This window comes from Lynx canadensis, chromosome C2, assembly GCF_007474595.2.
Source record: "Lynx canadensis isolate LIC74 chromosome C2, mLynCan4.pri.v2, whole genome shotgun sequence".
NCBI lineage: Eukaryota > Metazoa > Chordata > Mammalia > Carnivora > Felidae > Lynx > Lynx canadensis.
Window position 1 is genome coordinate 26,740,012 of NC_044311.2, and position 27,219 is coordinate 26,767,230.

At 40.1% G+C, this 27,219-nt stretch overlaps 1 protein-coding gene across 1 annotated transcript in view; it reads left to right on the forward strand.

The window, feature by feature from the left end:
• The window catches only part of COL6A6 (collagen type VI alpha 6 chain), a 118,689-nt gene that overhangs the window by 77,989 nt on the left and 13,481 nt on the right, over window positions 1–27,219 (forward strand). Inside the window, exons 28-35 of the mRNA XM_030329754.1 lie at window positions 3,117–3,179; window positions 4,244–4,279; window positions 4,395–4,431; window positions 6,310–6,321; window positions 9,492–9,985; window positions 16,882–16,978; window positions 20,255–20,926; window positions 23,813–23,906. Coding sequence (XP_030185614.1) covers window positions 3,117–3,179; window positions 4,244–4,279; window positions 4,395–4,431; window positions 6,310–6,321; window positions 9,492–9,985; window positions 16,882–16,978; window positions 20,255–20,926; window positions 23,813–23,906 — 1,505 coding nt within the window. The remainder of the gene's footprint in view (window positions 1–3,116; window positions 3,180–4,243; window positions 4,280–4,394; window positions 4,432–6,309; window positions 6,322–9,491; window positions 9,986–16,881; window positions 16,979–20,254; window positions 20,927–23,812; window positions 23,907–27,219) is intronic.

The window sequence follows — 27,219 nt, forward strand, 5'->3', positions numbered from 1 at the left end:
TAAGAGGACTGCATCTCAGCTATAATTCTTTTCCTCATACATGTTTTTGGATGACTATCCTTTAAACATTAGGCTCTCAAATATAAATGACTGATATAATTAGAAAAATAATTAGAAAGACTTGCAAATTAATCCACATGTCATCTGCATTGAAATATCTCTGGATCCTTTCCCTTAGCTTTTTAATGAAATAGTTTACTCTTGAACATTGGAAGCATGCTAACAAGTTCAGCTGTTTGTTGGGTTCTTGTCCCCCAATGCCACATTAATCATTTTTATAAAACAATGAACCAGTGGGAAGCATGTGAACTTTTTCTTTTGGACTCTGATTACTTGAATTTCCTTTTTTCCCCACAATTCATCACTGTTTGTAATTTATTACTTCACCTGCCAAGCTGCTTTTCCCATATCTATGTGAATATTTCTGTATTTGAAGTTGAAGTTTAAACACTGAAACCTCCAGGTTTTCCTTCTGAAAAAGCTGAAGTTTTGATTGGTTGTTTTGCCTTAAATTTTGCGTGCCTCTTCAGCTTTCTTTGAATGATTACATTTTTAGTTTTCTAAATTTTCATCTTGTTTTTTTTTCCCCTAACCGAAGGATTTTCTTTTACTTTGCCATGATTTTTTTAACCTATCTTATTTTATTTTGTGTTTATATGTGTGTTTGTGTGGTTATTTTTTTAATCAGGTTGACACATGTACATACTTTAAGGTAGGGTGTCTTAACCTCAGCACTATTGACATTTTGGACTGGATAATTCTTAGCTGTTGGGGATGTCCTGTGAATTATAGGATGGTTACCAGCATCCCTGGCCTCTACCCACTAGATTCCAGTAGCACTGCCCTTCTCTACCCTGCCCCAATATGGCAGCCAAAAATGTCTCCAAGCATTGTCAAATCTCTCCCTTGAAGGGCACAAAATTCTCCCTAGTTGAGAACCACTGATTTAGAGAGTCAAATATAATTTTACAAGGCTTCTGATGGGAAAAAAATGGCAATCCCTCTGCCCCGTATCTCTTTTTTCTCTCCTATTTTTCAGGTTGTCTTTTTGCTCTACTTTCTGCGAGATTTCTTTGACATTATTTTACAATGTTCCCTTCATGATTTAATTTTCAAGAGCTTGTTTTTGTTCTCTAAATATGTTTTATACTACCCTCCCTTGTTTCATAGCTGAAACATCTTCTCTTATCGTTCTGAGGGTATAAATTAGTATTTTTACAGTCTTCTTTGCCCAGCAAAGTCTTTTTCCTACAGTTTGTGTTTTTCTGTTTTGATCTCTATTTCCAGCATGTCTGGAGAATGCGCTATCTCTTCCTATTTAAGAATTGAAGACCAAAAGGCTAATTGGAAGCCCCAAAGACATTGATAGAGCTGGTCAACTACAAGTTTTACTGAAGAGTGATCTGGCTAAGTTAGTTCTTTACTGACCAGACCTCTGATATCGATATCTTAGGTCTTGTTTGTCTAGTCACTTTCCCCTGAGAAGATTGTTTCAGTTTCCTGCCTGAAGATGAAGGTCTGACTGTAGCTTTCATGAAGCCACATGGAAAAGGAAATGTGAAGGGTCTCAAATCTATTTCACATACGTTAACTGAATTGCCCTGTTTGTAGGATTGTACTGTCGGCTCTCAACTCTGTCTGGAGTTCCCTGGTGCAGGTACCTCAGTTTTGCCTCTGTTGTTGGAGTGGAAAAAAGGATATTCACCCGACTGTAGACAATAGAGAGGAGATTGGGGGATTCCTAAACTGATTTGCAACCAGTCCTCCTTATTTCACCCCTCCCTTTCACCTCCACTTTTGGAGGTACCAGGTGCTGCCAATTCTTGAGCCTTCTAGAACTGTGTTATAAAACACAGGGGTTCTTGGCTTTCCCTGCTGCTGGCTTAGGATACAGCCTTTTCAGATCAGCTAAGTCATTTAAAACTTACACATCTGCTTTCTAGCCTCTGAAGGTTTATGGCTATTGTCTTCTTTCTCATTCTCTCCATTTTTTTTTAATTTATTTTTTTATTTTTTGGCCTTAAAAAAAAAATCTACTTACTATCATTTTAATGCGACTTTGAGAGGGAGCAGAAGTGTAAATGCATATGTTCAATCTGCCATTTCCCTCCCCACCCTGAGAGGCTAATCTGTATCTTCTAAAGTAAATACGATCAGCAAGTTTTTTTCACTCAACCCAACACACTGTAGAATACCCAAAGGACATCAACAGTTATTCCCTGCTTCCTAGACAATGCTTGTAAAAATTAAGTTGATTTTAGCCAACTTCATTTTTTCATTCCTATGAAGATTGTAAATCCCTTGGCATTTTGAATGAACTAAGGAATGTTGCCCTAATTTTTAAATTAAATTCTAGCCTTCTTTATGATAAATTATATTGTTAAATGCACACGGAAAAATTCCTGGCATGTAGTGAGTAGCCAACATCAATTGTTTTTATTACAGCTGTTATTCATTATTTTATGATAAATATCTGCAGCCAAATTTTAAGCATTTTCTTCTTGTTTCAAGGTTTTTATATTTAAATTTTTGTGTTTCTGGGTTTTTGATTTGTTTGTTGTCATCTACCATCTCATTTAGGTAAAAATATCTCCTTTGATCCAGCAATTCCAGTTCTAGCAATCTTCCCTAAGGAAATAATCAGAATTGTATATATAATTCTGTAGTGGTGTAGCTTATTACAACAACCACAAACCTAAATGCCAATAATAAGGGACAAATGAAAGAAATCATGGTATGGTTGTATAATGAAATATTATGCAGCCATGAAAAGTGATTTAAAAAATAATAACATGAAAATTTCCAGAGATACATTTAGTTTAAAAGATAGCGGGAAAGAGTATAAAATTAGATTTTAAAAGAATATATGTATATGGAACCATATAAAAATACCAGAAGAATAAAAAAGTCAAAGACTAGAAGAAAAGACATCAAATGTTAACAAGGATTATTTGGGAGCAAAACAATTGCTAAAGATTTCTTCCTTTTGTGTGTTTTTCGGAAATCTCTGTGTTCTAAAATAAAAGCGTATTGCCTTTGACATTTAAAACACAACAACAGACACCTATACGTATATGTATAAATATAATTTTAAAATAAACAAATTCTGCTTTGAGATATCTGCTGGGCTTCCAGGAGAGATGGGATCCCCTGGGGAGCCAGGACCTCCTGGACGCAAGGTAAGTTGAAAAGTCCTAAATTACACCAGATCCTTTTCTAAATAAAAAGTGCATGGAGTCTTCATTGTCCAAATGTGTATGCTTTCTGTCTTTGCACCTTAGTGACTATTTTCACTACTTTTCCACATTTATGTGCTTTGAGATAGGAGGGGGTAATGCTGATTAAAAATCAGTTGTCATTTCTTGTGAGTTGAGGGGATTTTGAGCGAGGAAATGAAAAGTATTGGACTAAAATGTGATTTCCCAGTTGTCAGTGAATTTATTTGCCCAGTCCTTGTCCTCTTATATTCAATAAGTGGTTAGTGAATGAAGGGAAGTGGGAGGAAATTAATAAACAGGCAATAAATGATCAAAGTTGCATTCACATGGAACTTATTTTTGCCAGGAGTTTGGGTGGGGCTTGATTGCGTTTTTCCTTGGGTGTCTCTCTTTGAGAGTAGCCAGACTCTTCCTGTTGCTAAGATGGAATTGAATAGGTGAAATTAAAACCAATTCCACTTTGTTCTTTTCCCAATCCAGGCAGTTCTGTATATATGCATATTGATTCATTTTTGGAACACTGTTGGGATTACCTTTCCAGATGTTCGGTTTGAGTCTGGTCCCTTTGTCATCCAACCAAAGATGGGAACAGAGGAAGGTTCAGTTCAGCTGTTTGGTAGCCAAGGCAAAGCACAGGGTTAAGGAAGTCTGAACCTCCCTTAAGGATGGGCAGCTGTAATGGATAGTTCATCCTTATCTAATTCTAAGCCATAAACCTGCTCCAAAGCTCTCCATGCCCGTGTTTTCAGCTCATCCTTAGATTCTAGACGACCCTTGTTGTCCAGAGATGGGGCTGGAGGAAGGTGGCCTTTGGAGGTTTGTGTTCATCAAGGTTGCTGCTTCCAATTTATTTCCCCTAGAATGTTACTCTTAACTTGGTGATGACGATCCTCCTACATGTATTCCTTTTTCCCCTCTAACTTAAGAATAAAAACTTTAGAAAATTTCACTTTCTGAGGGTAATGCACATTCTGGCTACTGATGTGTGTGTGGAGCAATGAGACCACATTTCTTTTGTTTCCTAGGGTGTGAAAGGGGCCAGAGGATTGGCTTCATTTTCCGTATGTATCTCCTGATTCCAACAAAATGCTCTGTACTTCATTAAGTTTATTTATTTTTAGACTTGAAGACCTGGCAGTCAGTCAGTTAATTCTTTGTTTTATTTTTGAACTGCAGACGTGTGAGCTCATTCAGTATGTACGAGACCACAGCCGTAAGTACCCTGCTTAAATTGATCACCCAAGTTGTCAAAGCATTCGTAGAAGAAGAGCAGTGAATTATGCCCTCAGAATTGAGACAGTTTACCAGCCAATCTCTTAAAATTACAGATGCCACTGCATATATTTTGAGTCAGCATAGACATAACTCCTTCTTTGACCGCCATCATGTCTTTTGGAACCTGTCGCAAGCACTAATTAATAATCTATCTAGTGCTTTTAACCTAGGGAAAATTGAGATAGGAGGTCAAAACTCTACCGATGGTGAAATCAATCAGTGGAGAGTAACACTGAACTTTTAAAGATGATTAATACCTGACAATAACACAGGATTGAGTTCATCTGGTGTGGAAGCTAGCTGTCATAATAGGGTGTCCTGATGGGTGGGAGCATTTAGTTTGGTTTATTGTTTATTACTTCTTTTCTGGAAAGGATGCTTGATTCCTTTTAGTTGGAATGATTGATTTGCTTATAAAATTATTCATTTTGCCTACATATTTTTTCTCTTTCAAAATTTTTAAAGCGGAAAATGCATTTTGATTGGCAAATGCTCTTTTGAATTTGCTTTAAGGCCCTAATAGCAGCCTCTTCTATAAAAATATATGTTAGCACCATTAAAGGAATTCCAGGTACAAGACGAGTAAAGAATTGACTATTTGACGTTCATCTACAAATATGCAATGACTTCCCAAATAAACACTATGACTGAAAAATTCCTTCAAGGTATTTTGAGGAAGAAAAATAGACAAACTAGAGCCCGTTTCTGCAGAGAGCCTTGGTCTCAATGACATTGCCTTTTTAAACCTTTGAATGCAGTGTTGATCGTAACTGTCCCTTTTGGTACCATAACAGAACCATCCATGATGAGAATCAAAATATACAAGGTCATGAAGGCCAGTTGCTTTGGACTGAATTAACACAGTGGGCTTTTTAACATTGGAGCCATGTGAACCATTATGAATCAAAGGTAGATCCAATTGTGATGCCCAATCTTTTACAATTTGAGAGGCTTAATACAAAATTATAAATGCAAAAGTAGGTACAAAATTATTTCCAAAGAAAGTGTGGTTTAGAACAGGAAAGGAAATCACGACCAGCGACTTCTGCCTCTTCTAGAAGCACATGATCACATGAACACATGGCTAGGTCCCTTCTCAGGGTCTTGTGCCATGCAAGTGAGAAGTTAAAAGCATCACGGTCGAGCGGAACTCTCTGCAGCGATAGAGGTGTTTCACCACACTGTTCAATACAGTAGCCGCTAGCCACCTGTGACTTTGAGTACTTGAAAGATGGTTAGTGCTACTGAGAACCTGAATTTGTTTCATTTAACTTTAATTCAAATGTAAATAGTCACATGGGGCTAGTGGCTTCCATATTGGACAGTGCCGACCTAAAGCCTATTTATGCTTCATCTACTTGAGAGTAAATCCACCTCTGATGTTCACACACACACACACACACACACACACACACACACAAATACATATTTGTATTTGTGTGTCTATACATAAAATTAACACCTATAGATGCACACATGGGGAAAAAATTAAAGAGAGTTAGGACCTTTTAATTTTCCAAATTCCGTGTGCCTCTCTGTAGTATAATGTTCCTTCCCAGGCAAAGGTTCTTTCCCTCTGACAGCTGGCTGCGGGCTGCTGATTTATGACTGCATATTGTCCCGCTTCTCCCATCTTGTTTTTGCCAAGATGCTGGGATCCGTCTGCATTTTCTCCAAACCTTTTCTGTTGCCTTGATGTTTGAGTCATCTGCAAAAAGCACACAAGGCAGAGCTTCTACTGCCATGACTTCCCTACACGGTACCGAACTCTGTTCTACCAAATAATAACCCAGTCTCCTTTGTTCTTCTTCCCCAGCTGGCGGCCATGGTAAGTAATCCTTATTTACAGCAAGTTATAATCAAGCTCCAAAATGTCATACGTCTGGAAAGACGAGTTAAAACAAAGTGTTGCCTGCCAAATGATATAAATTTTATCTGAGCTGCCTTTGCTGCCTCATACTGGTAGCACAGACCCGCCTCCACTAAATCGCTCAGCTTTAGCTGAGTCTCCCGGCTGTTTCTCAACCAAGTGGTTTGATCTTTTAATTAATATTTTAATGAGTAACATTAGCATTAACCTTACCATTAGGGTTTTTTTGGTAATAATAAGTCTCCCTCCCTTCATTTTCTCTCTCTGTCTATTGTCTCTGTAATCTAGTGGTTAAGAATTAAGATGTAGTAGGCAACTACCCTCTTACACCCTTATACCGTATACCTTATGTATAAACCCATCAACCCGTGCCCTCTAGTTGCATTTTCAGTCACTCCACAAATATTTATTGAAAGTGTTATTATGTGCTAGGTACTGGGGACACAGGGCTGAATAAGATGGACATAATTCCTGTCTTCAGAAGCTTCCATTCTAGCAGAGGGTCCAGATGATAAACACGTGCACGAAATACGGAATCCAAAGGTTGCTGTGAAAGAGATAAAGAACAGGATGCGCTGTCACAGAAGAATGTTAGGGGATGGGAAAAATGCTTTAGGATGGAGAGCTCCTCCTTGAGGCAGTGACATTGGAGTTTGGACTAAAGAATAAAAAGAAGGCCAGCTTATAAGAGCCAAGAGAAAGAACCAAATGCAGAGGCCATGATACAGGACACACAGACCTAGGCATTTTCTAGGAACTGACACAAGTCCAGTGTGCCTGAGATATAGGGAGGGAGGGGGAGACTGGCATGGGAAAAAATGAAATAAGCAGAAGCCACATCAAGTTGGACTTTCTAGGCTCGGATAAGGAGGCTGGATTGTATTCACATTGACATGGGAGGGTATTAAAGAGTTTATTGGAAGCATTGAAGGGAGGAACATGAGCTGATGAATGAATTTTTAAAGCTTATTTGGACAACTATGGAAGAGTAGATTGTAGGAAAGGATAAGTTTAAAGGCCAGAGGACTAGTTAGGAGAGTGTTGTGGTAGTCCGGTCAAATGTGGTGGTGGCCTGGAGAGGGCTGCCATTGCTGTGCATTAGTTACATGTCAGTGGTTTGGCTTGTCTTGCTCCTCATCACTGCCTGCTCTGTGCTAATCAGCAGCCATCAGTGTGTGGCTACAGAACCACCTTAGGTTTCTACGTGGCCATCCGTGCCTTGATGAGGGAGGGCCTCCTAGGTTCCACTACTATCCAGCCCAGTGTTCTTCATGATCTTCTGGTTCCTGACAGCTTGCTGGATTTCAGAAAATGTATTTTGCAAGTTGAATTACCTTTTAGGTGTTTTTTCCTGAACACTTGAATTTTTTCCTATTTCAGCCTAGTACTGTGAATCTTTTTTTTTTTCCTTTTATCTCTATATTATACCTGAAGCTGTATTATTGTTGTGTTGTTTCCATATGCAAATCACAGCCCAAACAAGAAGCTGGAAGAACCACTTTCATGTTGAGGCATACTTCCATTCATTTTTTATTGCAAAGTTGACATGACTTCATTTTTTTTTTAAATATCTGCTCAGCCTTCTAAGTTAGACTCAGACTAATAAATTATGTCCTGTTTCCACTGAGATGCACACTTTGAGTTGAGGTAAAATGTTTATTCTTACTGGTCCTTTAGCCTGTAAAGTCACAGAGTCCAGGACCAGAAGGAGATAATCATCTAGCACCAAGGTGGGGGCTAAGCCCAGCTCCTCACAGAGGAGAACTTGATCCTTGACCAGCCCAGGCCAGCCCCAGCAGGTCTGAGTTTCTGAGCTCTTACAAAGAGCTGGTGGCCTTCGTGCTACATTTATTGTCTCTGAATTTGACTTGCTGGCATCTGAACCAGAGGAGGCACCTCTAAGAGAAGTGCATCATTGTGATATCCTTTTACCAACCTGCATCTCCACACCAGGCATCTCCCGCATTATTAAGGTTTTGTTGTTATGGCTGTACTTGTTGCAAAAGAAATGTTCTTTGTTTGGTTCTTCTTCATTCAGCCAATATTTATTAGAACCCTAATAAATGGCAGGAAGAAATAATCTGGCAGATCAAGAGAGACACAATCCCTATCTCCACACTTAATGGAGAGGAAAACATTAATCAGATAATCAGACAAATATAAATTGCCAACTGTGGTAAGTGCAGGGTACCGGGATTCATTAGAATGAATGAATGGAGATGAATAAATAAATCTGAAATTAACATTGAACATTCAAGTTTAATGATTCCGTTTCTCTGTGTAATAAGGTATGTTTATTGTTGAAACTTGCCTTTTCAACTGTGAAATAAAAATATATCAGTGAAAGCTTTCCTCCCTGTGTTAAGTGATAGAGTTCTCACAATGAAAAAGTCTGTAATGATAATTGTGATACTAATGGCTAACATTAATTGAGCACCTGTTACATGGCAGGCACCATTTTCCTACGTGCTTTGCCTGTGTAGACTTATTTAATCCTCAACACAGGGCTATGCAGTGGCAGATCTTAGGACAGCATTTTACAGATGAGCGAAGTGAGGCACAGAGAAGACCAGTCACCTGGACAAGGTCACTTGGCTAGTGTGTAGTTGGGCCAGGGCTCTAAGGTGTCTGTGTGGTTCCTACTCTCCACATCTGATCGTCTCTTCTATATAGTGCATGTCTATTCCAATGGACACTTCCAATCTCTCTGAAATAATAAACAGAGCTTTTGGACCCACTCATATTTTAACCCCTGTTACATTTCCTTATTAAGTTAAAAAAAAATGTATGTTTTTGTTTATCTAACTGTAAAAAGTTCTAGCAATAAACATGATATCGTGCGCTTTTTATTATTTAGAAGGAATTTGGTCATTAACTTAAAAATTGCATGAAAACTCAAATTGAATGGTAGACTTTCTCTTGCGCTGTATTTAGAAGGGCAAATTCAGTTTTTAAAATAGCATTTTTTTTCAAGATGAAAATATTTAGTATTTCAGCTGCTCATTTTAGCATTTAATGCTTCTTTAATGTTTAAATATTTATGTATTTAACATTTAAAATTTCTTTGCTCTCTCTGTATTTTTCTTTAACTAAGCATGCTACGTAAGGAACATGTTCTTGCCTCTTAGGAAAACCAGAATGCCCCGTGCATCCCACCGAATTGGTGTTTGCCTTGGACCAGTCCCGGGATGTCACCAGGCAGGAGTTTGAGCGCATGAAGGAGCTGATGTCATCCCTGGTGAGGGGCGTCAGGGTCCGGGAGAACAGCTGCCCGGTGGGCGCGCGCATCGCCGTCCTCACCTACAGCTCCCACGCCCGGCACCTCATCCGCTTCTCAGACGCCTACAAGAAGAGCCAGCTCCTCAGAAAGATTGAAGCTATTCCTTACGAGAGGTCCTCAGACAGCAGGGAGATCGGCAAAGCGATGAGGTTTATCTCCAGGAATGTCTTCAAGCGAACGCTGCCAGGGGCGCACACCCGAAGGATCGCCACCTTCTTCAGCAGCGGTCAGTCTACTGATGCCCAGACCATTGCCGCGGCCACCATGGAGTTCGGTGCCCTTGACATCATTCCGGTCGTGATCGCTTTCAGCAACGTGCCCTCCATCAAGCGTGCATTTGCGGTGAGATGGTTAAGCCTTTCACATAACTTTTTTTTTTTGGCCTAAATTCGGAAGCCTCCGTAAAAAAGTATTGAGCTATACTATTTATTTCTACGTGCCAGGAACGTGCTAAGCCCCTTGTATGCATTATCCTGTTTAATTTTCACAAGTAGTATGTATGGCATAGGTATCCTTGCTATTCCCGTTTCATCAAGGAGAAAACCGCCAGGAGAGGCTAAATCTGTATGCCCAGGTTCACATGGTTAAGACGTGACAGTGTCAGGATTTGGACCCAGGTTTGCTATTCTAGTGCTTTTCCAAGAAATTCTGAGTTGCCGCTGGGTGTAAAGCTACTCAATCAGGAAGGCCAGTAAACATTCATTGATGTCACTTATGTGGCCAGAGTAACAACAGTTGCTGTACCATGAAAACCAGTTGAGCGATTTTATAATGTCACCAATCATAAATATCCCAATTATATGAAAGAAAAGCCATCCTAGTGATTATAGCTTCTTAGGTTGGGAATTAAAATCTCACTGTGTGACATTCCTAAATAAACCACTTGGGATTAAGAGGACCTTTGTTGAGGTAAATTGACATACAACATATTAGCTAATAGGTGTGCAACATAATGATTTAATATTTGTGTATATTGTGAAAAGATAACCAGAGTAAACCTAGTTAACATTTCACCATACATAATTATAAAATCATTTGTTGTGATGTGAACTTATTTTTTTTACTAAGCTTTTTATTGTAATTCCAAGATAGTTAACATACGGTGGTATATTAGTTTCAGATGTACAAGACAGTGATTCAACAATTCTACACATTATTCAGTGCTCATCGTGTGTTCTTAATCCCCTTCACTCATTTGTCCCATCTCCCCACCCTTCTCCTCTGGAAACCACCGGTTGGTTCTCTATAGTTAGGAGTCTCTTTTTAGTTTGTCTCTTGTCCTTGGTTTGTTTGTTTTTGTTTCTTAGATTACAAGTATGAGTGAGATCATACGGCATTTGTCTTTCTCTGACTGATGTATTTTGCTTAGCATTATAATCTCCAGCTCCATCCATGTTGCAAATGGCAAGATTTCATTCTTTTTATGGCTGAATAATATTCCATTGCATATATATATATACCATATCTTCTTTACCCATTCATCTATCAATGGATACTTGGCCTGCTTCCATAAATTGGTATTATTATGCTGCAGTTAACATACTGGTGCATGCATCGCTTTGAATTAGTGATTTCATATTCTTTGGGTAAATACCCAGTAGTTTGATTACTGTATTGTAGGGTAGTTCTATTTTTAACTTTCTGAGGAACCTCCATACTGTTTTCCACAGTGACTGCACCAGTTGACATTCCCACCAACAATGCACAAGAGTTCCTTTTTCCACACATCCTTGCCAACACTCGTTTCTTAAGGTTTGGGTGTAGCCATTCTGACAGGTGTGAGGTGATATCTCATTGTAGTTTTGACTTGAATTTCCCTGGTGATGCGTGATATTTTCATGTGTCTGCTGGCCACCTGGATGTCGTCTTTGGAGAAATGTCTGTTCATGTCTTCTGGCCATTTTGAATTGGATTCTTTGTTTTGGGGGGTGTTGAGTTGTATCAGTTGTTTAATACATTTTGGAAACTAATCCTTTATCAAATATGTCATTTGCAAATAACTTCTCTCATTCAGTAGGTCCCCTTTTAGTTGTGTTGATTGCTTCCTTTACTGTGATGAAGTTTCTTATTTTGATGTACTCTCAATAGTTTATTTTAGCTTTTGCTTCCCTTGACTCAGGAGACATATCCAGAAAAAAAGAATACATGGCAATGTCAGAGAAATTACTGACTATCCTCTTTTCTAGGATTTTTATGGTTTCAAGTCTCACCTTTAGGTCCTTGATCCATTTTGAGTTTATTTTTGGGTATGGTGTAAGAAAGTGGTCCAGTTTCATTCTTTTTTGTATGTTGCTGTCCGGTTTTCCTAACATCATTTGTTGAAGAGACTTTTTCCCATTGCATATTCTTCTTTCATCAAAGATTAACTGACCATATAATCATGGATATGTTTCTGGGCTCTCTGTCCCATTCCATTGATCTAAATGTCTGTTTTTGTGCCAGTACCATACTGTTTTGATTATGATAGTTTTTCAGTATAACTTGAAATCTGGTATTGTGATACCTCCAGCTTTGTTTTTCTTTTTCAAGATTGTTTTGGCTGTTTGGGGTCTTTTGTAGTTCCATACAAATTTTAAGATTATTTGTTCTAGTTCTGTGAAAAATGCTGTTGGTATTTTTATTTAATTTTTTTAAGATTATTTATTTATTTGAGAGAGAGGCAGGTAGGGACAGAGGTGGAGAGAGAGAATCCCAAGCAGGTTCCACACTGTTGGCACAGAACCTGATGTAAGTCACGAACTCATGAACCACAAGACCATGACCTGAGTGGAAATCAAGAGTCAGATGCTTAACCGATTGAGCCACCCAAGTGCCCCAAAAATGCTGTTGGTATTTTGATGGGTATTGCATTGAATCGGTAGATTGCTTTTGGTAGTGTGGACATTTTAACAATTATTTGTTCTTCCAGTCCATGAGCATGGAATGTCTTTACATTTTGTGTCATCTTCAATTTCTTTCATCAGTGTTGTGTAGTTTTCAGAGTGTAAGTCTTTCATCTCCTAGGTTAAGTTTATTCCTAGATATTTTATTCTTTTTGGTGCAGTTGTAAATGGGATTGGTTTCTTAATTTCTTTCTGTTGCTTCATTATTGGTGTATAGAAATGTAACGTATTTCTGTACATTGACTTTGTATTTGTGACCTTACTGAATTCACTTAACAATTCCAGTAATTTTTTGGTGAGGTCTTTAAGATTTCTGTATATGGTATCATGTCATCTACCAATAGTGACAGTTTTATTTCTTCCTTACCAATTCGGATGCCTTTTATTCCTTCTTCTTGTCTGATTGCTGTGGCTAGGACTTCTAGTACTATGTTGAATAAAAAGTGGTGAGAATGGACATCCTTGTCTTGTTTCTGTTAGCAGAAAAGCTCTCAGGTTTTCATCATTGAGTATGATGTTAGCTGTGGGGTTTTTATATGTAGCCTTTAGTACGTTGAGGTATGTTTCCTCTAAACCTGCTTTGTTGAGAGTTTTTGCCATGAACAGATGTTAAATTTTGTCAAATGCTTTTTCTGCGTCTATTGAGATGATCATATAATTTTATCCTTTGTTTTATTAATGTGATATATTGATTTGCAAATGCTGAACCATCTTTGTGTCCCTGGACTAAATTCTACTTGATTGTGCATGGTGAGTGATTTTTTTTTTAATGTCTTGGTTTTTTTTTTTTTTTAAATTTTGTAAATGTTTATTTATTTTGAGAGATGTAGAACAGAGAATTCCAAGCAGGTTTCAAGCTGTCAGTGAGATAATATCCAGTGCAGAGCCGAACACAGGGCTGTAACCCACAAATGGTGAGATCATGACCTCAGCTGAAACCAAGAGTCAGACGCTCAGCCAACTGAGGCACCCCTCCATTAATTTTTTGTCTGATTTTCTGTTTTGCTTTTGGTAAGCTCCCTTTTTTTTTTTTCTGAATGTAGTTTGATAATATTTTGTTGATGATTTTTGTGTGTATGTTTATCATAGATATTAGCATATAGTTTTCTTTTTTTCTTCTTTTTTTTGTGATGTCTTTGTCTGGTTTTGGTGTCAGGAAATATATTTGGAAGCTTTCCTTCCTCTTCTGTTTTTTAGAATAACTTGAGGAGAATAGATATTAACTCTTCTTTGAATATTTGGTAGAATTCACCTGTGAATCAGTCTGGTTCTAGACTATTCTTCTTGGGGAGCTTTTTGATGACTGATTCAGTTTGGTTACTAGTAGGTGGACTGTTTAGATTTCCCCTTTCTTCTTCATTCACTTTTGGAAGGTTGTATGTTTCTAGGAATTTATCCAATTCTTCTAGTTTGACCAATGTGTTGGCACATAATTTTTCATAGTTTTCTCTTCTAATCCCTTGTATTTCTGTGGTGTCAGTTATTACTTGTCCTTCGTTTCTCATTCACCTATGAAATATTATATGCCAAAGCTATGTTATTATGGCTACCAACTCTTTTTTATATCATTTTGCACATGATTGTAAGTTTGTCTGTTAAAAGATTTAAAAACTATTCTACACATTGGAAAGATTCACTAGTATCTGAACTTTATTATGTACTTGCATAAAGCTGTAGACTTTAGATTTTGGTTCCCAATAATCTAGGAAAGTAACTGCTAAAAGGCTTGCCTTTGGTTGTTTCCCTCCCCCACCCCCCCAAAAAGAAAAGAAAAGAAAAGAAAGTCCTATAGCAACAGTATTGATATTTATGCAAATGCTGTCATATAATGTTTTGGAGAAAAGGTTACTTTCTACTTTTGAAAAGTTTTGAAGTCATATGCTGTTCTTGGTTTGTTGGAAATTGGAGATTACTGTGTCTCCTTTTTTCAGACATCTTTATAGTTAAAAAATTTTTTTTTAATTTTTATATACAATTGATATTAACATTATTTTAGTTTCAGGTTGTACAACATAGTGATTCAATATATATATATATATATATATATATATATATATATATATATGGAACAAAATGTTCACCATGGCAAGTGTAGTATCTGTCATCATACAAAGTTACCACAATATTATTGTTTATCTTCTATGTTGTATTTTACATCCCATGATTTATTTATTTTATGGTTAAATTTGTATCTCTTAATTCCTTGGCTTTATCTAGTCACAAAACATGAGATAATACCCTAACACGAGTAATTGATAGTACTTGTGATATAAACTTAAATAAACACAATTCCACCACCTACTCAAAGGTAGGTGCACAGTATGTAACTTGAGAAAATATACTTGGTTGGCTCATTTTTATATCTTTTGAGTATTAATCTCACTCAGAGTTCCTGCCTAAATCACCTACAGACTCTTTTCTCCTTTCTTTTCTTTTTTGTTTAGAAAGAGAGAGAGTACTAGCAGGGGAGAAGGACAGAGAGAATCTTTTTTTTTTTTTTTTTTTTTTTGAGAGAGAGAGAGCAAGCAGGGGATGGCAACAGGGAGAGGGGGGACGGAGGATCTGAAGCAGGCTCCATACTAACAGCAGCAAGCCCAATGCAGAGCTCTAACTCATGAACTGTGAGATCATGACCTGAGCCAAATTTAGGCACTCAGCCAACTAAGCCACCCAGGCACCCCGTCTTTGCTCCTATCTTGAAGGAATTTATCTCAAAAGAGCTCCAATGAAGTTCAGATTCTTGACAATGACCCACCTAAATATGAGCAGCATTAGCTCCAAACACCTCTTGAGTAGACAAAGAATTAGAGATGCAAACAGAAGTCAGAATTGTGGCCAAGGGTCATTCATTTGGCAGATGCTTAGTGAGCACCTCCTATATGCCAGGTGCTATCCTACCCTACGGAGATATAAGAGTAAAATGGAAAACCAGAAGATTCACCCTCATGGAGCTAAACAGCGTTGTGTAGAAAAGCTAAAAATGGAGGCATGTATACAAGTTTGTGAGAACCCAGTACCATTACCTGGTGTTACAGAAAGGAAATTATGTTACTACTTCTCCTTTTGCCCTCTTTTTCTATCTTCTGTCTGATCTGTTCGGACGTACTTCCCTACACTTGAACTGTTATTTATTATTTTAAGAACAGAACTCAGCAATTTAGTGGCAATGAATTTTTACTTGGGGGCCATCTTTTAAAACCCTAGTTTGTTCATAATTATCATGGCTTTTCTAAATCTTGATTTGTCTGAGAGTTCAGCAGTCCAGTGTGAAATTTGGGACCCGTGCAGGCACATGCAGCAGGACTTGGAAGCAGATGCTCTGATACCATGCACTGATAGCCCTACAATCCTTAGCACATGGACTGTGCCCTCCCTTTTGGAAATTTCTCATAATGGTATCAAGCTGAGTGATGAGCTAGTCCTCCCTTCTGAAATGGAAGGCGATTTTTTTTTTTTTTTTTTACCGGGAAAACCTCAGTCTCAGCTTTGTTTTGCCATGAAGGTTTTCCCTCTAAATGTGCTTGGCAACCGCCTCTTACTTCCGGTGAAATTTGACTTGCCCATAAAGAATTCTAACTTCTAGGGAGGAATTCTGGTGAGCACAGATTTCTCCATCCCTTTTACACAGAATAAAAGATGGGCAGAAACAAAGCTAAGCCTCGGGGAGAGCGCCACTTCCTTTCCTCTTGCCCACTTCCCTCATTTCCTTCCCATCGCTCCTCAGATAGAACATGGCCAGCCTACAGCTCTGTTAGCGTTTGCCACCAACATAGAGGGACTCGCTGCTCTCAGGGCCCCACTTCCAAATTCCTGAGAGGATGGATCTGATTGGCTCAGAGGCCCATCCCTGGTGCAGTCTGCTCCGCAGAGCGATGGAGTCTCCCCCGCTTAACCATGGCTGGCAAAGTGCTACCTTCGTGGATAAAGTATGGGCAGGAAACTTCCCTGAGAAAGAGTAGGGAAACGTCTTTCCCATCTCTCAGGGATTAGATACGACTGTACCCGTACTTTTCCCTCAGCTGTCAATGGATCTGTGAATCGGTTAACTGACAAGCTAATTATTCTTCATTATTTGAAGCCTCCTTATTTTCTCCCTGCCCTCCAGTCTCAAACTCCCCAGGGGAGGTTACTGACAATGGGACTAAATTGGAAGGGGTTCAGAGGAGAGCTGCCTGGATGTGGAACTGGGTCTGCAACACCAGCTTCCACGCCTGGCTCATTAATGAGAACTCAGAGGCAGTTGTGAAGTGCATTCTGTGATTTCACTCAGAAGATCTCAGTGCTCTGAACAATGCCGGGAGGTTCTTGCAGCCCCGCCCACTAAGCTGTTCTTTCTCTTGCTTCTGCTTCTTGCAGATTGATGACACTGGCACATTCCAAGTAATAATGGTTCCATCCGGGACCGACTACACGCCAACGTTAGAGAGACTCCAGCGGTGCACTTTCTGCTATGGTAAGACCCACAGAGAGAACATAATTTGATCAGGCCTGTTAAGTACATTGAGTCACCGTTGGCGCGAGTGGCTGAAACTTGGCAGCAGCAGGGATGCGAGTGGCCTCGGCAAAATTTCCCTGGGGCTCTGCGCTCACCTCCTCTTGCTGCATTGTCCGCAGATGGAACCCCAGCGAGCAGGGTCTCCTCCCAGGTATCGGAGTAGGAGAACTGCATTCCAGGCCTCTCCACTTGTGCAGCTTCCCAGAAACAGGAATGATTTTTAGAAAAACTCAACCTGTCTCATTGCCAAGTTTTTCATGCTATGAAGTAAATTTACGTGTCTTCTAAATCTCAAGCATTCACAACCCCAAAGAAATGCTTTACAGTACAAATGGAAACGAGTACAAATCCGTGCATTTCTCATTGCAAAGAGGCATCAAAGCGAGTTGCCATGCTGGTTTATCTGTTGTTGTGTTTTATGCTCAGTCTGCAGGCCCAGCTAGAGAAGTGGCCAGTGGCTAGACCTGTAGGTGAGTGTGCTTGTAATTTGAGTGCACTGATAATTAGGAAGACCGTGGAAGCCGCTGCCATCCCCGGTGGGTGTGATTTGTGACAGTTACCAGACATTTATTGTGAGCTGTGCACTGTTCTGATTGCTTTGTGTAACGGTGGTGGCGGTGCTGACGATGGTTGATACTGAAGCTGTTGTGCTTCTTCTGTGCCAAGCACTCTTTTTTTTTTTTTAAATATTTTTTTAATGTTTTATTTATTTTTGAGACAGGAGAGACAGAGCATGAACAGGGGAGGGTCAGAGAGAGGGAGACACAGAATCTGAAACAGGCTCCAGGCTCTGAGCCGTCAGCCCAGAGCCCGATGCGGGGCTCGAACTCACGGACCGCGAGATCATGACCTGAGCCAAAGTCGGCCGCCTAACGGACTGAGCCACCCAGGCGCCCCTGTTCCAAGCACTCTTTTCATTGTTTCATCCCATCCTTATGAGCACCCTGAGACATTTGAACTACTATTATCTACATTTTACGGATAAGGAAAATGAGTCTTAGAGAGGTGAGATCATTTGCCCAGGAAAGCAGAGCCAGAGGAGACCCAAGAAAGATGGCTTCACAACGCTGCCATTGATGAGTAGCAGAGATCCCGTTATTCTCCCCGGTACTTGGTATTTGGCCTTGAAGAAAATGCTTCATTCCTCTCCTCCTCTATGTGTATCAATGACATGTTAATAATGCTTGCATATGAATGACCTCACAGTGTGGAGGTAACTCTGAGTGAGAAGTGGAACTTCTTCACACACACCTCTGTTTCTGTCTTCCCCTCTGTTTCTCTCTACTCATTGTGTCTTTCCCTTCCCTCCCCCTCCTCCCTCTCGTCTTCTCTCCCTCTGCTCCCCCCCCACCATCCCCCTCTCTCTCCCCTTCTCCCTCCATTTTCTCCCTCTCTCCCCTCCCTTTCTCACCCTTTCCCGCTCTCCCTCCTTTCTCCCTCCCTCTCTCTCTCCCTCCCCCCCTCACTCTCCGGCTTTCTTCTTCTCTTCTCTTCTCCCTCCCTCTCTCCCTCTGGCACAGGGTTGGCCAGGCACTGGCTTCCTACTCAATGCAGCCGCAGTGCTAATTGTGCTGTGGGGAGAGGCCTCCCGCCCCAGCTCTCGGCCGAGCTTTCAGACATGTCAGTTACCACGTGTGCTGGTGTAGTGCACAGCCAGAAGTTGTACATGTGTGACTGGAGATAGATTTTGGCCCCATTTCTTGGCTCAAATCCTTGTTTTGTCTCCTAGGCATATAAGCGAAGATATTTTGGCTGTAGTTTCCTGCAATTAAAAACCCCCACAAAATTGAGCAAATGGACAGCCTGCTGTCTCTGATTTTAGAAACAGCCTTGCACACGGGTGACTGTTCTGTCATCTGACCGTTAAACGTGGTCGTAAAATTTTACTGAATTTCAGTAAGGGTAACATAACTTGTGCAAAGCCACATCTTTATGGAGACTGTGAGCAAGACTGAAGTTAGGAAGTTTGCTACGTCCCCAAGGATCTGCATTCTGGTTATTAACCTTTCATCTGTCTGCTTTGATTCGTGCCCCGGACCTATTTCTAAGTGCCAGCTGTCCACACGCTGGTTATTCCGTTTCTCTTTCTTCTGTTGAGTTTTCAAAGAGGCATTCTCATCCTTAACCATCTACTATTACTGAAAACCTCAGGATTGCAGAGATCATCCCTGGAAGGGTTCTTTGGACAAATATGACCCACCCAAGTGTGCAGAATTGAAGCCCAGTGGTGACTTGGGTAGGGACACACAGCAGGTTTGCTACTGGGCACAGTAAGACATCCTGGCTCTCAGGCCAAGGGGCCTCCCTGCTGCTGCCACACCACATGGCCTTGTCTCTCACAATAAACCCTGATTTCATATGTAGGAACTTCTCGAAACATTAGGGTATTGTTTGGCAGAATGATTGTACCCTCTTACCCCCAGTCTCTTCTGTATAATGAGACTAGGTGACCTCTAAGATCCTTCCACTTCCAAATCTGTTTTTATTCCTCTGAATATTCATTGTGGTCAGATTCAGTGAAATTCACTTTCTGCTTTTATTACTACACATTCTTTTTTTAAATGAGATATACATATGTATTAAAATGGCCCCATATTTTATGAAAGTCCATTAATACGCAGTATTTATTTTCATTTAACACACACGTATTGAGCTCTCAACTAATGAGCACAATGGAGATACAAACGTGAGCTCCAACTTTGTCCTTAATGTCCACACCCAGATAGACTTTGAATTACAAACCTTTATTTAAATTGAAGTAAAAGATTCATTGCTTTTTTTTACTCTTTTTGAGCAGACTACTTTTCATTGTAGAACAGTGTGAGAATAATGATAAGGGCCATTGGTTTAACCTGTATCTTGTCTATCTAGAGAGATCATTAGCTTTTATGTTATGATAAGGTATACTCTTATATGAGATAAGCTGTCTACTTCAATCTTTATAAACTTAAAATGCAGCCAAGATTAAGCTTCTGTCCAAAGCAGCCTCAGTTTTAAAAGTAAACTGCCTTAGGGAATGGAATTCAAGACACCGGCTGGGTATAAAATCTGTACCTTTTAAATATAGATGCCAACTATGTACTAGGAAATCTTCTGTTGTTGATAGCAAAGGTATTTAGTAACTATTTTAATATCAAAGATTATGTAGATCCCAAATGTTAAAATATTTAAGATGCTATCTTTTCTCTTCTGTCCAGTCTGTTTTAGTAACCTTACGTGGCTTTTGGTCTGCAGATATATGCAAGCCGGATGCTTTTTGCGATCAAGCCAGACCACCCCCTGTGCAGTCGTACGTGGATGCTGCTTTCCTTCTGGACAGCTCCCGCCATGTGGGAAGTGCTGAATTTGAAGACATAAGACACTTTTTGGGAGCACTGTTAGATCACTTTGAGATCACCTCCGAGCCTGAGACCTCTGTCACTGGAGACCGGGTGGCCCTATTAAGCCATGCTCCTCCCAACTTCCTCCCCAACACTCAGAAGAGTCCTGTTAGAACGGAGTTCAACCTTACCACCTACAACAGTAAACGCCTCATGAAGAGGCACTTGGAAGAATCAGTTCAACAACTAAACGGAGACGCTTTCATTGGTCATGCCTTACAGTGGACCCTGGACAATATCTTTTTAAATACACCCAATATGAGAAGAAACAAAGTCATATTTGTGATATCTGCTGGGGAAACCAGTCACTTGGACAGGGAAACCTTAAAGAAAGAATCCTTGAGAGCCAAATGTCAAGGTTATGCCCTATTTGTGTTTTCCCTTGGCCCCGCTTGGAATGACAAGGAACTGGAAGATTTAGCCAGCTATCCTTTGGATCACCACTTGGTCCAGCTTGGCCGAATTCATAAACCTGACCACAGATACAGTGTGAAGTTTGTGAGATCCTTTGTAAACTCAATCAGGCGTAAGTCATAAAAATCTGTTCTTTTTTTACACATTACAAGTATATTTGGTATTCCCAAAAGAAGGGTTGATGAACTGACATGTATTCCTGGAAACCTCTGTCTTCAAGGGCACTGCAAGGTCAGAAAGGAAAATTGGTAATGACGGGTGGTAGAGGGAGGAAACCTCTGATTTCTAGCATTGAATTTTCTGGCTCATCTTTTTTATGCCTCTGGTTCCCATGGAGAAGCAATCATAACAAGCAGCTGCTCACACATCTGTCTGCACAGAGCAATATAGTCACAGCCTGGACTTCAGCTATAAGGTAGAAATCCCTGCCATGTAACATTAACACACTGCCCTTCAATGGAAAGCTTCATCAGTTGACACACCGAACGCAAGAGCCAAAGAATAATTGAACAATTCTCGACTTTGCTGTTTGACAAGTTCCAAAGGCAAAGGTTTGAGGTATTAGGAGATACCATTTTACCTGCCAGAGTGAAACATGCATCCTTGCAAAACTTTCTCAGCCTTGTTAATGACTTTTTATGATGCCAGCTATTAGTGTAACTGGTGCCTATAAAAAGGAAACATGGGCTGTATTTCTTGGAATAATTTTGCCTTGAAACTATGCAGTTCACTTTGTATGCGATGGAATGGGTAAAAAGAAGCCATGTCCTAATGGCTCTGGAGGTTGAAAAGTACTCAATCAGATTTCTAAACATTTTCATGGTGAATGAACCCTTAGAGTTCAGATAAAGAAAAATGAACACACAGGCTGAAGAACACCCCCCAGTGTAGCTTAAGGGAGATTCTGATTGTGTCTCGAACTTGTCACTGACATTACACAATGAGACAAGTTAAGGTTGCAAAGACTGTCTAGTCCCATATAGGTGAGGCGTGAGGAACCTTGGGAAATTGGTGGCGGTACTGACGTTGTGTCCTCTAGTCCTGTGCTTCTCCAAATGTGAGTCTAGGACCTGCATTATCAGCATTACCTGGGAGCTGGTGAAAAATGCAGAACTTCAGACCCTACTCTAGACATTCTGAACCAGAATGTACATTTTTATCAAATCGTCAGGTGATTCATATGCACATTATGGTTCGAGAAGCACTGGAGAAGCAGTCTCCCAGGACAAAATTTATGTGGATGTGTTTTGGAATAGGAATTGGAAACAGGAGCTAGAGAACAGAAAGGGGGGAAATGGGCCTGGGGATCATTCTGGAAAAAGTAATTACAAGGCATTTGTAAGGGTAGAGCCAAAGAAAACATCGCAAGACTGAGAATCTTGTAAACAAACAAACAAAAAACTCCTTATGAGGCAAAAAATTGCGAGACCATTTACGATGAAATTTCTTTGCTCAGTCCCCCAAAATTCTTTGTGGTGTTTCACGGGAATTAGCCAGACTGTATAAATAAATGACAACACCCCATTACCACCTAGGTAAAGGAGAAGAGATATTTTAAGAAGAATTACTTGGGGAGGGGAAAGATCTATAAAGTGCTTTCTGAAAGCCATTAATTACTGTGACACAATTATACACCACTTTTCTAGAATTTCAGTGTCTAGAAACCACCCATCTTTAAAATATAGCAGTAAAAGTAGAAATTGAAACAGGCTTTAACATAATCTTACCGCAAGTCCACGGATTCATACTCCTTCAACATCAACACATATTTATCAGGTACCTACTCGGAGCCACTCGCAGTTCAGGTGTGGGCCTACCAAGGAGCGACCGACCATAACAGACACCGTAACTGCCCTCCTGGAGAAGCTAGTTCGGCTCCCTTTCTGACTCTTACTTAACTCAATGCAGTGACAGAGGTAGCCATCAAGCACAGTCCACATCAGATTTAAATTTTCTAAGAGAAACAAAATTGCTAAACAACCTGATGCTTAGAACTAAGACAAAAAATCAGATGCACAAGAGGGGAAAGATCATAGCCTTGTGCCATTCAGTCTAGAATCACACAGTCCAGTCTGCAACAGCAGCTTTTGAGACAGTGCTGTATCACAACCCAGGACAAACTTGCTACTTAGAATAACCCTTGATCACCAAGGAAGAAATTGAATTGTTTACCAGGCCTGTTGAATTTAATGCTGCAAGGAAATAAATAATACACTTTTTTAAGTGTCCCATCAAAAATGGCTCCTAGATGTTTAAATTGTGTGGGGCACCTGGGTGGCTCAGTCAGTTAAGCATCCGACTTTTGATTTTGGCTCAGGTCATGACCTCACAGTTCAGGAGATCAAGCCCCGCATCGGGTCATGCACTGACAGCATGGAGCCTGCTTGAGATTCTCTCTGTCCCTCTCTCTCTGCCCCTCCCCCATTGGCATGCTCATGCGTGCTCACTCTTTCTCTCTCTCAAAATAAATTTTTAAAAAATGTTTAAATTGTGTGGGCAGAGGCATGCTTTGTTAGTATAAAAAATTAATATACCTCCAAATGAAGTGAACCACTAATGAATTAAACCCAAGATGGCACTATTGTTACTGTTAATGATACAGAAACCATAAAGGGAATATCCCTTTCCCTTTGCATTTTGATATTGCAAAGGAGCAAATAAAAAATAACTATTCTGACTAGTTCATGCTAATTAGAGACCAGACTTTTAGGACTGGCTCATAATATCTCCTCTAGTGTTTGACCAACTTTAGCAGCTAAAGGCATCTATTGGAAAGTAAGTTGAATGCTCCACCTGTAAATTCAGCAGAGATGTATTTTCTAAACCCAGTTTTAGAGACTCCCCTGAGAAACTTGCTTTCATCTCATATGGCCACCTTAGTTGGTATCTTCCTTTTATGAATATTGCAAAGGTGAAGTGATGCTTTGCATACAGAACAGTTTGCTGTAATGTCAATAACCATGAATAAGAGACTCATCACAGACGTTTCTCTTCCTAGGTGCAATCAACAAATATCCACCAATAAACTTCAAAATGAAGTGCAATAGATTCAGCTCTACAGATCTGAAGCAGCCCCCACAGCAGTTGCAAAGGTATTTTCAGCTTGATAGAACTTGATAAATGAATGTGCCCTCCTTTTTTCTCCTCATTCTCTATAGTTTCTTCTTCTTCCTTTTCTTCCTCTTTCTCCTTCCCCATTCCATTTGGATAAAATCTATTGCTACATGATATTAAAATATAATTTGAGGAAATAAGAGGTAATCAAAAATGACCAGGTTGATCTGAAAAACAAGCGATTTTTAAAAGTGGAAAATCTAAATGTTGAAATAAAACAACCAATGAGAGGGACACCTCAGTGGCTCAGTCGTTTGAGCATCTGACTTTGACTCAGGTCAGGATCACATGGTTCGTGGGTTCGGGCCCCACGTCCGGCTCTGTGCTGACATCTCAGAGCCTGGAGCCTGCTCCAGATTCTGTGTCTCCCTCTCTATCTTCCCCTCCCCTGCCCATGCTCTCTCTCTCTCAAAAATAAATAAACATAAAAAATTAAACCAACCAATGAGACACTTTAGTGGCAATGAGCGTACCTAATGACTGGATATTGGTTTCTAAATACAATTCCCCACTCAAAGAAACCATGGTTTCTTAGATAAGCAGCTAATTCTAGGCAGTAGCAGGGAAAGTACAATGTGTCCCTCAAATATTTATAATGCCAGAAAGCAAAGAAGTAGTCAAAAACTAGCAGTGTCATGTGAAAAGGACAAAAGAGCAATCTTGAAAAGATTCCCAATGGTCCAATTTTGGACAGTTTGACATCAAAAAGAATAATGGTAATGGATTATAACAATGAGTTTTTAAAATCCACAAGTCTAGGAGGCCCTGGGTGGCTCAGTCAGTTGAGTGTCCAACTCTTGATTTCTGTTCAGGTGATCTCATGGTCGTGACATTGAGCTGTGCCTCAGGCTCACTCTGAGCATGGGCCTGCTTAAGATTCTCTCTCTCCCTTTGCCCCTCCCCTGCTCGTACACACTGGTGCACATGTGCATGCTCTCTCAGTAAGTAAGTAAATAAAATAAAATAAAATCCACAAGTCTATATAGAGACCCCAAAATGGAGGAGGGTAGTAAAAGTTCTTTTTTACCAAATGTGCTGCTAGTAAATGTAGAAGAAAATGATAGAATTAAAAAATCACCAGTTTGTTATCTCCAATATAGTAACTGAGTCAAACAAGAATCAAGGAATGCTAAAAACATGGGGTGACAGGTTGTTTGGCAACAAGCTATTTCAGAGTGTCCCAGAGCCATTCACACATTACTAACTTATTAATCACAAAAAAAAAAAAAAAAAAAGGAAATGTCCATGTACCTGGTGAGATCTGGCAATACCCACTGTAACCAAAATTTGACTTAGGTGCCTCCTGAGGTGATGCAGGGGGAGCTACATCACCTGTGTGAGATTCTTGCAGGGAAGGTTTGACCCAAGTCTCATAATAAAGAAACCTCTAGACAATTCCAGAATGTGGAGTTTTCTTCAGAATACCTGGCCTTTTCAGAGGTTTCAATGTCATGAGCAGCCAGGGGAAGTGGGGTACTATGCTAGGATGGGAGAGACTAAAGAGACAAAACAGCCAAATGTAATGGTGTGAACCTTGACTGATCCCAGATCAGAAAAAAAGCTTATGTAAACGACATCTGGTGGACAACTGGGGAAACTTGAGGATTATATTATTGATTCGTGTAGATTTCCTTTGTGCGGTAATTGTATGAGGTTCGTATGCGAGAATGTCTTTGTTCTTGAGATAGGTATGTTGAAGTATTTGAAAGTAATGTGTATAATGTCTGCAGCCTACTTCCAGGTGATTTTCCTAAAAAGAAAGAAGATGGGGTTTGTGTGTATTTGTGGAGATATGAGTGTATGGGCATATACATGTGTGTGTGTGTACTCACACACGGAGTAATAAAATGGTAACATCTGGAGAACCAAATAGGTTAAAAGTGGACAAGTATTTATTTGTAGTTCTGTTCTTTACAATAGTCTGTGAGTTAAAAACATAATTTATAAAACTCAATGGATGAATTAATCCATCCAGTGGATGAATAATAGGCACATCTAAAGAGAAACATAATGAACTGGAAAATAAAGCTGAAGAAATCTCACAGTGCAGAGAAGATAAATGTAAGCAGCTTAGAGACAGTATGGAATAGAAAGACCTAACCTATATCAAATTGGAATTCTTGGGATCAGATAAAATAGAAACAATTAATGAGACAATATTCAAATATATCAAGAGATGATCATTTTTAAGAACTTGTGGAAGACATGAATTAAAAGATGAAGAAATTACAAGGTACAACAAATAAAGCAACAGTTAGACATCGTGTAAGAAAATGCAGATGCCAAGCCAAAGGACAAAACAGCCTGAAAGAAAAATTATATACAAAGAAACTATAATTAGGCCGGCAGCTGGGTTATCAGTAGCAAAAGTGGAAGCCACAAAACTGTTAAGAACTTTTAAAGTAACCGAAGAACCTTTTTGTCAACTTAGAAAAACTGTCTTTAAAAAATACTGGTAGAAACATGGGAGGAGGAGCTAAGGTGGTTGGAGTAGTGAGGGGACCCTGGGCTTGTCTCATCCCTCGAATGCAGCTGGATCAACATCAAACCATTTTGAACACCTCCGCAGTCGATCTGAGGATTAACAGAAATCTGCATAATTTGAGGGAGAGAACATGCGAAGTACATAATGCAGAAAGGTGACCCAGGGAAGAGAAGAGCCTCAGCGTCCCAAAGGAAGGGAGCTGTTTTCACAGAGAGGAGGACGGGGGAGAGAGGGCAGCACTCCTGGTTTGTTTAAGAAAGCACTCCCTCTGAAAGCAGCTAGAGAGGAAGTGTGAACACATGCCCAGGGGACTGCACAAGAAAACATTTCCCCAAAACCAGTGATGGGAGGGAGAGGAGAGGGTTTCAATACCACCAGTTTTTTCACAAACAGCAGAGCCCAGAGTCTGAAGTTTGAGAAGTCGGCCCCTGGCAGTGCTTCAGCCAGGAAGCAGGGTGGAGCCCTGCGAGCAGGCCCTGTGGGCCACAGCGGGGAAAAGCGGTTTCCCTGCTTGGAGGGCATTGGATAAAGGTGATACGGCCTCTCCATGGGTGAAAACCTGGTGAGAGCCATCAACCCACCACACTCACTGGTATAGGAACAAAGTTGCTGGCTGTGGGCAGCAAACCCCGGCACCTGTTCTATGTTTTCCATAAACTCTGAGCGCTGTGCATTGGTGTGACCATTTCCTGGGACAAGTCAGTCCCAGCCACAGCCTGGTGAGACCCTCCCCCAGAGGACCACTGCGGGTTCTAGCCACAGAGGTCTCTTAAGTGTGGGGTTTTGAAACACAGCTGCACCTGAGA